This window comes from Euprymna scolopes, unplaced genomic scaffold (assembly GCF_053919585.1).
Source record: "Euprymna scolopes isolate OS-2025 unplaced genomic scaffold, ASM5391958v1 sca5, whole genome shotgun sequence".
Lineage (NCBI taxonomy): Eukaryota > Metazoa > Mollusca > Cephalopoda > Sepiida > Sepiolidae > Euprymna > Euprymna scolopes.
In genome coordinates this window covers 383,326-397,124 of record NW_027633546.1, presented here as the reverse complement: position 1 = coordinate 397,124, position 13,799 = coordinate 383,326, and the positions used below count along the sequence as shown (strand labels likewise).

At 34.7% G+C, this 13,799-nt stretch overlaps 1 protein-coding gene across 1 annotated transcript; it reads left to right on the top strand.

Annotated features, from left to right (window-relative positions):
• Positions 1–374: 374 nt before the first annotated feature.
• On the top strand, positions 375–9,800 carry LOC145274891 (uncharacterized). The gene is made up of 5 exons (XM_080127502.1): positions 375–1,050; positions 2,940–3,095; positions 3,990–4,138; positions 6,294–6,442; positions 9,679–9,800. The coding sequence occupies exons 1-5, from the start codon at positions 390–392 to the stop codon at positions 9,761–9,763; spliced, it is 1,200 nt and encodes a 399-aa protein (XP_079983628.1). The 5' UTR covers positions 375–389; the 3' UTR covers positions 9,764–9,800.
• The last annotated feature ends 3,999 nt before the right edge of the window (positions 9,801–13,799 follow it).

The following is a 13,799-nucleotide window of genomic DNA, read 5'->3' as shown; positions in this document are numbered from 1 at the left end:
AAATCGATAGAACATTAACTCTATAATAATAGATAGAAAAACTGCAATATTTAAAATATCATATTTAAGCGTACTTGCCGGACCTTCGTGCTAGCTCAGATTACAGTTTTAACAAAAAAGCTAAAATAATATCAGAGAGTCTCCATTAACACTGAACATCTACAGAATGCTAACATCAATATATTACATATGAAAGTGTCCTCTGTGGAACTTCCACAGATCCCACTAGTGAAAAATCATATGCTAGTTAGAAGCGAATATCGATTTTACTGATAATATATCTATCTATAACATATTGAAGAATAGACCGCGTTTATTTCCATATAATATTTTGAAATTCACTCATGAGAATGGGGTTTTGTAGTGTGGCTTGATTTCCTTGTTTTTATATGTTTTGTTTTGTCGATCGTGATTTTTATTTTAAAGGGTTTTATTTTCTTGCAGATGATTATGGATATGAATATGATGATGGTGATTATGGAGTTACAGAGGATTGGGCATTTCAAAATGATGATGAAACTAAAGATGATGATGCCGTTACACATTATGATGATGCATTACCAGATAATGGTGGAGTTACATATGATGATGATGCAGTTAAACCTGATGATGATGGGGGTAAAGATGATGCATTACCAGATAATGGTGGAGTTACAGATGATGATGATGCAGTTAACCCTGATGATGATGGGGGTAAAGATGATGCATTACCAGATAATGGTGGAGTTACAGATGATGATGATGCAGTTAACCCTGATGATGATGGGGGTAAAGATGATGCATTACCAGATAATGGTGGGGTTACAGATGATGATGATGCAGTAAACCCCGATGATGATGGGGGTAAAGATGATGCATTACCAGATAATGGTGGGGTTACAGATGATGATGATGCAGTTAACCCCGATGCTGATGGGGGTAAAGATGATGCATTACCAGATAATGGTGGAGTTACAGATGATAAGGTACTTCCGGACGATGATGCTAAAGGTGGGGATGAAGTTGGTTTTTGCCAGCAGTCATACAAAACCATCGATGCGGCCATGAGAAGTAAGTGTTACATATTTTTTGTATAACTCTTAAGCTCCGATTCGAAAGTTTAGCGTGATTCTCACAATGTGAACGGAATTCTCGAGTGGACTATGAGCATTTGTTACATAATTCCCGGCAACTGTCGTCAGAAATAAATCTATAAGTGAGACTTACTGATCCTGTCGATCTGGGAGACGAGTCGGGAACGTGACTGTCTTAGAATGGGATATGGAAAAGCTATGTGTGAGAAACTAATCCAATTACTATGATATTAAACTCACCAAATGCAGGTACTTGGGCACCAATGTCTAAAAAAAAGTGTTGCATCTATGCTGTCGGAGACTTAATTGTTTAGGGTACAGTCCTGGGTCGAGATAAAGGGTAAAGAAAATATAAGTAGCTATTGTTACAAGTTTAGTCTAAGGCACATTGAGGCCAGGTTGTTTGATTTTAGTTTGGATTCTCTCATCAAGGAGAGTGTGTTTCGAATATAGACTCCAAGTCCGTGCAATTCTGCCTGATTCCTTACGGCAGAGTGGGAGATAATCAAGCATCTTAGAGTGGTTAGACGGGCGAGTGTAAGTTAATTTTTTTTAGAACTAAGATATCCGGGGACTTTGCTAAGAAATAATTTTCTACATTATCTAAATTAGTTATAAATCCACGGATATTTCTGACTGCGAACATCAAGGAAAAAGGCGATTTAGTTTTATTTGGATTTGTGCCTCGTTTGATTGTAGTTTTTGTTTAAGCTGTCATTTTAGTTAATGGTTTCAGTTTGAGGGCGAGTAGTGCTGGATAAATTGGATGTACATAAGTACCAAACAGGCAAAATGTAGACCATCTGCCAACTCTTCATCCACATGATTGTGGCCTTGGGAATGCTCATCGGAGATATGTGCAGGGCCCCTTTCATTGCCCACTACGACTATACTAATATAATAAAACAGCCGCTCCAATAGGATAGGTTCTAAACCAAGTATTCCTGCGCTCCCGCATGGTAATTTGGGTTAATTGAGTTCGCACTAAGTATATATATGTTTACTGAAAAGTTACACTCGTCAAAAGAATTAAAGTGCTTCCTTCAAGCTGTTAGGCTTAACATTCACAAACAATATGAATTTACACATGGACTCTCTCTACCGTGCTAAGAGATTACTCACACCTGAAAGTACCCTGTATCTTTACAAAGCAACTATTCGCATATGCATGGAGTATTGTTGTCACATCTGTGCTGGTGCATCTACCAGTAGCCTGTCGCTCTTAGATAAAGTTCAGAAAAGAGTCGTCAATCTAATAGGTTCCACACTGTCGGCCTAACTCCAATCACTGTCCCATCGCCGAAATGTGGCATTCCCGTGCCTGTTTTACAAGTGCTTCAATAAAAAATAAAAAAGGCTCGGACGAACTCAACATAGTAGAGCTCCCACGACATTAATGGCCCGAGAAGTAGTAAAATACCATCTTTTCACTGTTGATGACGTAAATAATTCGAGATGCTTCAAAGCTTTCTACTCAAACAGCTTCTTTCCTCAAACTCCTAGACTTTAGAATTACCTCCCGGGCCCATACTTCCGTGACTGTACTGACATGCAAAAGTTCAAGTGTAATGTGCCCAACTCCCTATAAAGTATTCCTGCAAATCTGATCCCAAATAGAATCCCCTATGAGTTAGTGCAGAGAAAGTATCGTTCTATTTTTTAAAATAGTATTTTCAAGTAAAATCCACGTTTTACTGTATCTTTTTTTATGAAATTGTAAGGTTAAAGTACAGAATACTTACAAAACACCCTTCTCTCTCCATGTTAAGATTGAGGTTCTAAATAATAACGTTATTATTTCAGCACGGTATCTATTCTGCATAAGTACTTAATTTTAAAAGATTTTAATTATTTTTCTGTTTTCAGTAAAAGAAGTAGATTTTGTGTTTGTTGACCAAGGAGAAGTTATTGACGGACAAAATGGAAAAAAGACGCCTGTCCAAACTCTTTTCCCCGGTGGTCCGGATTTGGTACAAGCCGCTGTATATTCAAAGAAAACCAGCAAAGCTTATTTATTTAAAGGTAAATGTATTTCTAATTAGTATCACATCTTCCAGGTGTGAATCTTATAAAATACGAAATACGGTTCGCACTGAAAGTTTTGTAACGTTTATAATTAAAATCAAAAAGTACATAGTATATCAAAATGTGGTCTGATATTTATTGCTTGTACGTATTGAAATGAGTTTGAATTATAAATGGAGGTACGAAAATATAGCTAAACATTTATTGATACTTTTTTTTTCATTTTCACACAAAACAAATGCCACTTTGATGTAGGGGTCTACTATCTGGGGCGTAAATTGCAAGGATGCTATGTAGGGAGTTGAGCAGCAAGATCTCTGTTTACATTACAATTGAACTTCAGCATAGTACAGTCAGGGAAACAGGGACCCGGACGGAAATTCCAAAGTCTTGCATTTTTGGAGAAGAAACTATTAGAGTAGAATATTTTCTGGCATCTGGGGATCTCTACTGTGTAGGGGTGGGATTTTGCTGTTGCCGGGTCTGTTAGGTGATATTTACGACGAGGTGCTACAAGAATTTGTAATTCGTCGGAGCATCCACCATTAAAATACTTGTGAAACAGGCAGAGGGATGCAAGATTTCGTCGATGGGACAAAAGCTGAAGCCAGCTAACAGTTCGGGACCTATAAGGTTGGCGACTCTCTTTTGAATTCTGTCCATGAGCGAGAGACTAGTAGTAGATGCACAAGCCCAAATATGATAACAATTCTCCATGCATGAGAGAAAAGTTTTATTGATCATACGTTCATATGTTGTCCATGTGTAATAGTCTGCGCATTCAAAGGGTTTTGCTTAATATTTCAGTTGTTTTACTTATTTGCTTTTCTTCTTCTTCTTCTTCTTGTTTTTGTTCTTCTTATTATTATTCTTCTTATAATTATTATTCAGATGAAAAAGTATGGGCGTATACGGTAAATTCCGCAGGGCAATTCACTTTGTCTGAAACTTCTCCAAAAGCTACCTCGAACGAAAAGAGCCACAGCCCCGAATGTGCAATTCAGTATTATGATGGCGGTGAACGCATTTTTCTTTACAAGGTTTGTACAATGTTACACACAAAAGCACGCACGCACACACACACACACACACACACACACACACAGATATATATATTAATAATAGCTTTGAACAAGATATCCGGAGACATACCGAGCTGGGAAATAAATAATTAATAAAGGGGAAAGCGTTAATAAAAACGATTTAAGAGTAAATTTATATATTTATAAATAGTGATTATAAAAAAAACTAAAATAAACCTCGAGACGTCTTTCAACCGATATATTGTCAAGAGAAAACATCGATTAAGAAAGTATATATATATATATATATACATATATATATACATACATATATATATATATATATATATATATATATATATATATATATATACAGTCCTGATCAAAACCACTTAAGAAAGTAAGCGTTTACGCATATTATCGAATTTTTAATCAAACAAATGGTTGAAACCATTGCTAAAAGGGAAAATTATTATGTTAAAAACTTCTTTCATGTATGTACATTAATCTTATTCTGAAAAGAAATATTCGTCAATAATTCTCCTTTGAAAATGATATTTCACCACTGACGCTTCTCGCCGTTTTATGTGATCTAATCATATCAGGTCTCCCAAGCTTCTTCCATGTACGTACATTAATAATGGAAATGTCAGACCTACCATCAAGCTGTAGTCTTACTTTCTTTTTAAACATTTTAACATATTTCTGGATATTTCGTTCTTCAGATTCAATTTTGTGAGTTTAATGGATGTCTTTTTTCTAAGAGATTTTTTCCTACAATGTGATGCCTCATGTCATTTCTGGTAGCATATGTCACATTGTTTAAATTTGTAGGGACACTCATTTTACCAATGTTTATCTTCAAACCTCCAACACTGTCCAGGTGGATCTTTTCCCTGTTTTTTTCCTCTGGTTATTTTTTTAAGTTAATTTTTTCGTCTGATGGATCATTTTAATGTGCGATACTCCGTTTTCCTCTATGTCACGACTGTCCTGCTTCAACTCAATAAGCCGTTCACAGTCTTCGGCTAAGCTTTGTAGTTTTTCATTCGGCTCGTTTTCAAGTTTATTTAAAACACGACGCCTGGTTTCAGCGTCTTTATTAAAAACCAGCCCTTGCACAAAAATTGTCTGTTTCATAACTAGCACAAAGAAAAATGTTAACTTGTTCGAACATAAACAAAATGATGTCATCAGATTACTTAAAAATACACGTATGAGTTTGTCAAGAATTGGGAGTCAGAGAGAGCAGACCTAGTTGGTAGGCAGAAGGAGCCATTACGGTCCTCAGACCATAATGGCTCCGAGTAGAGGAAAACATCGATAGTAAAAATCTAATGGGCAGTGTTACAGCTTTCCAATGAGGGAAACATCAAAAATAAAGCTGCTGAAAATAGCAACAAAACTTTATTTTCCGAGGATCCGTCAAATGAACATGAACCCAGATGGATAAGGTATTTTTTACACAGGCATCACCACATTATCAAGGCCAAGAGGCCACTCAAGGATAAGGGTTAAAGAGTGTACAGTAGAAATTGGACAATATACTAATCATTAGTAATGACAATTTGGTAAATTTGATAACTTATATGGAACGGCTCATCAAGAACTTATTTACGTTAGACTTGAAGACAACCATATTGTAGTCAGCCGGAAAGCAGGAAAACGGAAGACAATTCCACAGGCGTGCAGTTCTAAGAAAGAAGCTTTGTTCATGGAATCTACGTTTAGGTTTAGGCACAGATAAAGAGTGGGGGGAATTATTGATAGTGTTTACAGCTAGACGAGTGTTTCTTGTGAAAGTTTGGCGAGGGGGGACCATAGATTGAAGCTCAGTGGAACACTTTCCATGACAATAACGATACAACAGAGACAAACTCGCAACATCTCTTCTGTGAGATAGAGGTTGCAAGGAAGAGAAAAGGACATCTCCTACGAGGTTACGAAGTCTACTGTGAACTCTATCAAGGCAGGACCAGTCCTGGTATGTTTCTTTATTGACCGATGTGAACCCTAAGAGACTGTTATTTGTCCCTGTTTGTTATAATTGTTATAGACGATGAAATATATCGACACGTAAGCAATATATACTCGACAATGCTAAACAAGATTGAAATGTAGAGATGTAGGCGGTTTAATAATTTTACAAATATTGTTGTTTGCATTTTTGCAGGAGGGCCATTTTTACATATTCTATCCGAAAGATGAGGACGTCGATCAGAGGGATAAATACCCAGTAAATCAATACTTCCGTGGTATTCCCAGCAAAATAGACGCCGCAATTTCATCCGATGATGAAATAAACTTCATAGTGGACAAGCAGTAAGTAGTCGTGTGGTATAATTATGGATACTATCTTTGCCCATGTACAAGTTGATTTAATAGTTTATATATATATATATATATATATATATATATATATATATATATATACACACATATGTGTGTATATATATATATATATATATATATACATATATATACATATGGTAAGTTATAAAAACATATATGGCAATTAAACTACACAGAATATTCTGCATTTCATTCTCGTGAGATTGCGTCAGGCGTACGAGAATGAAACGCGAAATAGTCTGTGTAGTTTAATTTTTATAACTTACTACCTAGCTCTACATATGTATTGAGCACCGTTGAAGTAAATACTGAACATTTACGCATAAAATTATATTTTCGTATATTAATTTAGGTGATTAAATAAAGTAGTTGATCGACAATACACACAAGAATCCCGAGTTTCCTTCGAAGTAAACTTCTACGACTGCAATGCACTTGCTGTGCCGTTCAAACAACTCCTGGGATGCCCAATTGAAATCCTTTTGTGAAAGCGTGTCAATGGCCCTCGTCACGGACTCTTTTCTCATCTCAATTTTCTCATAATGACAGCCTATTTAAATAAAATTAAGTGTAGGTTCTCTACAAAGCAATGTAAGCTACAGTGTATTTTGGACTAAGATACTGTTCGGAGGCATGTGAAGCTTCCTCCAGCTATGGGTCCTAACCAGGAGCATGTAATCAATCGAACATGAGACGGGCCTTAAAGTAAATACCGGATTTTTGGGGCAGATTTGCAATTTAGTTGTATAATATCCTCAAACCAGGTAATCACTAAAAGGGACTTAAAAGTTGTTACCTGTATCGATCAAAATTGAAAACCACTGATTATATGTCAGCCTACATCACAGTAACATATACTGAGTGAGTTCCTAACAGTATTTTGTATAGTTTTTTAGTTTAAACTCATTTTCCCAAAATTTCCCCAAACTTAACGTGTTCGATACAGTCTGCCGCCATTTGTATTTTTCAAATATACCGATAAACACTGCATGTTTTTGAACTGATTAAACATTATACATTACATAAAAACACTACAATCTTATCCAGTTAGGTAGAACATTTACTTTTCTTGCCTTTGATAACATTTATTTGTTATATATTCATTTTTTGACAACTTCTTTGTATCTGTTAATACAAACCCTTTTCATTTAATGTAACGTTTAGTCAGCTCGAAAAACTGTTTATCGTTGTATTTGAAAGATACAAATGGTGGCGGACACTGTTAATTATGTTAAGTTTGAGAAAGTGAGTTAAAACTAAAAAACTATAAAAAATACTGTCACAAACCCACCGATTATGTCAGCCTATGTCATGGTAACGTATTCGGTGGGTTTTTGACACTGTATTGTATAGTTTTTAGTTTTCAACTTCATTTCCCAAACTTAACGTATTCAACAGTTTGCAACCATTTCTGTTTTTCCAGCCGATTAAACATTTTACCTTACATAAAAACACTAAACAACTATCCAGTTAGGTAGAAATGTAACTTACCTTACCTTTGCTTTCATTTGTTTTTGGACAACTTTTTCGAATCTGTGTATAGTAACCCCCCCATCACTCAAATATTAATTACTAACTCACATTTTTGTATACAGAAAAAAAAATTTAGCGTTTCAACGTTAGCTTTATCCACTGATTGTTGGTCGAGCCCAAGCAATGATTGACGGTAATCCTGAGGATCAGGATCCAATTCTGCAAGAGTACCATTTTTTTCATATTTTTCTTTTTTTTTAGAGTGGATTGCTGTACTAAGAATATAAGAAACATGCATTTTCTCTTTTTATTAGAATTTTCCATTACACCAAATTTAGCCAGAGCAACGCGTGGCAGGGTACAGTTATATTTATTTATATTTATATTTATATATTCATATATATATATATATATATATATATATATATATATATATATATAGTGAATGAATAACCAAAGTCTATATTCCAAAGTTCATGATGTTGAGAATCTTATAATGTATTCCTTTAATTCAGTTGACATTTACAATACTTGAAAGTATGTTTCATAGCGCAAAATCAATCAGCTTATTATATTAATCAATGAATCTATTTTGCCCTTAACTCATCAGAAAAATAGCAACAATCAACCTATCAAAAGGAAATAAAGTTTTTACATGATTAAAATCCGAAAATTGTAAGAGAAGCTACCAATACCTTATATTATGTTTCCATTACGCCATTTTGAATTTCGATTTATACGGTAGTTACAGCTTCTGAAAAAAAAGAAATAAATTATAAGATGGTCACCCTCATGAACTTTGGAATATAGACTTTTGTCGTTTATTTATCTATATAGGAAGCCCGGGTGGAGATAGGTGTAAAAAAAAAACGGTAGTAGCGGGATGGATCAATACAACAGAAGGCAGCCCAGGTGGAGATAGGTGTAAAAATTAAGACACTTTCGAAGAACGTTATGCAATAAATTTCTTATTTAAACTTGGTAAAAAAAATGCCACAGAAACGTACGGAATGCTTCAGACTGCTTTTGGACCATCTTTTATGAATCGAGCATCAGTTTTTGAGTGGCATAAGAGAGTCAAAGAGGACAGGGAGTCTGCGATGGATGATGAGAGGAGATGGAAGAGTAAAGAAGTTAGAACATTAGAGTTGATTGGCCAAATAAAGAATTTCATGGATACGGCCGTCGTGTGTCTATAGAGACAATACGTGCACAGTTTGATATCAGTGTGGGAACTGTACACACAATTATTTGCGGGAAACTGAAGATGCGGAAGATTTGCGCGAAATTTCTCAGAAGGATGTTCAGAAAGAAAGACGTTGCCATGACAGCAGGAAGATGGCTGAGTTGATCAATTCAGATTATCACCCTCCCTATAGTCCAGACCTTGAACCGTGTTGCTTTTGGTTATTCCCTAAGCTCAAGGAAACTTTAAAGGCTGTCATTATGAGACAATTGAGGAGATGAGAGTGGTTGTGAGGAGGGTGATTGACATGCTCACACAAGAGGACTTCCATTGAGCCGTGCAGACGTTATTAGAACGGTACAATAACTTCGTTGCAACCGGGGGAGATTACTTCGAAGGGGACTAGAGTTTAATGCATGCACTATCAATAAAAGTTCACATACGAAAAAAGTCTAGAAACTTATTGAAAACATCTCGTATAGTTACACGTTTGTAATGAAAACATTGTTTCAGATTTATAATTGTAGATATTTTCCCTTTGTTGCAGGGCGTTCAAAATGCCAATCCACACGCGTACTGTAAGCAAGGAAGGAAAACCAGTGGAGTCGGTTTTCAACAAATGCAAAGCTTGATGGAATTTTAATTTTAAACAAGATGGTTCCGTGAATAAATGAGTTTAAATAAAATAAAACTTTAGTTTAATTTTATTTGATTTTGTGTCATTGATTTTTTTTTAAATTTATTTTGTTGTAGAAATTCTTTGAAATTGTTAACTGCTTTATTATTTTTGTGTGTTACAAACAGTAAAAAAGTCAATATCTTAATATTTCATCCAAATGAAGAGAGCTTGATAAGGATACCTTAAACGGGCCTTATTATCGGGCTTGAAACCGACGGTACCAATGATCTGTCTCAACTAACAACTTTCTGTACACAAAATATAAATACGCTCTTACATTTTGGATTTTCCTTTTAATTGAGCACTCTGCTGGAATTCTTTTTCCAAAAAAAACTAATCATATATATATATATATATATATATATATATATATATATATATATATATATATATATATTAGTGTTGTACCGATTAATCGGAATTGGGGATCGGAAAAATCGGTAGTTTTCGGGGTATCGGTATCGGAATCGGAAAAATTTGTGCCTGTTTGTTCCGATTCCAAAACCGATACTTTATAATTTTTCATTGCTGATACCGTTGATAAATATTTATTCCTTTTAAACTATTAGTAAAACTAACCTCTATAGATCATGATAACATTAAAAGATCTAAATATATTTTATCTGTGTAAAATAAACAAAATAAAATTCGCTAGATAACCTTTAGAAGAATGCAGTTTATTTGCAAGGTATTGAAAAATTGTTTAAATTTAAAGAAATATTTTGTCAATAAAAATAATATCAAACATTATTGCTAATTAAATCAAAAGTAGAATATAATAGTGTTGGATTTTGTCCGGTTAGGTTTTTGTCCGCTCCCTTACTCGGCATTTGCAAATATGACAAGGAATGGCGAAAAAAAGCAATTGATTTTGTTTTGTATTTTTGTAGGGGAATCGATTTCAACTTTCACTTCATTTTTTATTGTTTTAAGCAAATGTTTTAGAGGTCACTTGTCCATCCCCATATCAAACAGTTTAAAACGGTCGTGTATTTTTTCGCACCTAGTTGCCAAATGATTACAGGCCGCTTCCCAGGGAGTTCACAGAAAAATTCAAACGTCTGGGCGAGTTTTATTTTATTTTCCTGGAGCCACTTTGTCTGACACCAGCTGTTTTTTTATGGTATCATTCTCGGGGTTTCACAAACGTTAATATACACATGATTATATCACAATGAATTTATCAAAGTCTGGATAAAATAGATAAAGAGAAAACATTTAGAAAATTTTCAAATTGAAACAGAAATTATATCTACATTTAAAAATACCCCCCACCCACATTGAAATTCTACTTTTGAGCGATATCTGTGAACCCACTAAAAACAAAAGTATTTAAGAATTTAGGATGGAGAGTTAGTAGCCCATATAAATTAATCTCTAATTAAATATGTATAAATTTTTAAAGAATCGGAATCGGGAATCGGATCGGAATCGGAAATTTTGAAAGGAATCGGTAATTGTATCGGAATCGGGAAAAATTTTGGAACATACACACACACACACACACACACACATATATATATATATATATATATATATATATATATATATATATATATATATATAATTGTATAAAATCAACATTAGGTTCTCTACAGTGCAATGTAGACTCAAATGTATTGAGGACTATGTAACTGCGGGGAAGATTGAAAATGGACGACTTTACCTATTTCGGTGAGAATAAAATATAGGCGAAGAAGCATTGATTGATCCTCATCCAATCCCAGGTAACGTCAGGTCTCCCTGCTATGTTTACAGTAAGCCAGTAAATGGTAGTGAAAAAAGACCTCTCTTGAACGTTCAACAAGAACATCCAAGAAGGGAAGAGTGTTATCTGTCTCACTTTCAATGTGTCTTTAGTGTCCATTAACGAAAAGTCGAAATCGTAATTTCTAGTAACGCAATCACTGTAGATGGACATTTAATAATAGTTCTGCTTTTCTAAATATTTAAATTCGCTTGACATGCGTATGAACTGTTAAAAAATTAAAAATTAAAAATAAACTAAGATGAATTTACAAAATTTATAACGATGTTTTTTAATTTTGACTCATTTTTGACCCCTTAAAAACTTTTTTAACCAGCTAAATACGCATAAAGGAACGATTCATAATAAACCCAATAATAATGATATAGTAATGATTTAAAAAGTAAAAAGAAAAATTCTCGTCCACCAACACCGAGAATAGAAACCAAAACGTTTACTTTTTTCTGACAGTGGTTTCAGTTAGACGGGTGTTTTTCGTGAAAGATTGACGAGGATTGGAGCTCAGACGAGCACTTGTTATGGAAGCGGATTAAGGACTATCCACTCATCTAGTGTTTCCTTTTCAGATTAAATATGTTTTTACCTCTTTTTCAAAGTGTTTTTAACATGTTTTATTAACTGTTTGCATGGAATAAGATTTTTTTTTTTGTTTTATGTGTATTCCTTGTTGAATAATAAAAATTTTGTAAAACATTACTCATAGGTTTTTAAATTTTTTTTTTTTAATTTCGATAAATTTTCTGTATCAATTCTTAAAATCTTATATATATACCGTCTAGCTGAATCCACTGTGAAGAATTCCCCCCCCCCACTCTTTATCTGTGCCTAAATCAAAACGTGGATTCCATGAACAAAGCTTCTTTCTTAGAACTGCACGCCTGTGGAACTCTGTTCCGTCTGCCTGCTACCCACATAACTACAACTTGGATGTCTTCAAGTCCAACGTTAACAAATTCCTAATGAACCGCCACCTTAAGTAAACACTTCATCAAATCTCCACACTAACGTAATGTACTTTCAATAACCCTTATCCCTGAGTTGCTTCCGGGCCTTGATAAGGGGTGACCACTGCGTAAAAAAAATACTAGCCTGGGTACCCGGCGTTGGCTGGGTTGACATGAAGTTCCGTTTGGAACACACCTGCTATACTAATCACTTTCATCATGGGCAACGTGGATATCCCCACAACAATTCCCAAAAATAAAACATCGCCCCAAAAAGGTATTTTTGATATTTCGGCAGAAGGAGTACAAAGAGAATAAACTCTTCTCCGGATATTGAGCACTGGAAAGACCCCCCCCCTCCAAAAAAAATAATTAAAAATAAATAATTACAACTTTCGTTTCAATAAAAATAGCAGCAAAGGCCCGTGCGATCGCAAAAAAAAAACAACTTGCCAAGTAGGCAGAACCCATAAAAAAATGAATTCCAAAAACAATTAAATGAAATTTTTCGTCATTGTAATGCCCCTCCCCAAAGTGGGGGCTCATTTTGTTTATGAAATTGTTAGATAAAAGTACAGGGTTGTCTCATAAAAATGAATTAGATTTATCGTTATTTTATGTTTTAAATTCCCGTCTCCCTCACCCCTCCCACAAAAAAAGCAAATTGTATTTGTAATATTTTGCCCTTCCCCTCTTGAAAAGATGCTAGGGTTGGCATGTCTCATTGAGCGCTTGATAGCCAATATGTGAGTGCGCATTTTACGTTAAATTAATATGGAAAAATGATCCCCGACCCTAAAATATTAAATAAAAAGATTCCCGAGGTGGAACACAAATAAAAAGATTCCCGAGTCAGAACACAAATAAAAAAGATTCCCGAGTGTGAACACAAATAAAGATTCCCGAGTCAGAATGCACATAAAAAGATTCCCGAGTCTCATCACAAATAAAAAGATTCCCGAGTCTGAACACAACTTCCAAGGTTCCGGAGCCGGAAAACAAATAAAAAGACTCCTGAGTCAAGGTAGGGGCTATATTTTAGAACGCAAATAAAAAGATTCCGAGTCGGAACACAACTTATTAGATTCCCGAGTCTTAACACAAATAAAACTATTCCGGAGCCGGAAAACAGATATAAAGACTCCCGAGTCAGAACACGAATAAAAAAGACTTTTCGGTACGGGCTTTATTTTAGATAGTTTCACATTAGATTCAGTTTTTATGTTTTATTAAATTTCCTATTTGTTGACTATTCTTCCGTTTTGTTCTATTGAATT

What these genes read in the sequence shown, in the direction of transcription:
- LOC145274891 (XM_080127502.1), top strand. Translation starts at nt 390, where the DNA reads ATGTTTTGTTTTGTCGATCGTGATTTTTATTTTAAAGGGTTTTATTTT. An exon ending in CAAAGCTTATTTATTTAAAG is followed by an intron (nt 3,096 to 3,989) that starts GTAAATGTATTT and finishes ATTATTATTCAG; the next exon opens with ATGAAAAAGTATGGGCGTAT. An exon ending in AACTTCATAGTGGACAAGCA is followed by an intron (nt 6,443 to 9,678) that starts GTAAGTAGTCGT and finishes CCTTTGTTGCAG; the next exon opens with GGCGTTCAAAATGCCAATCC.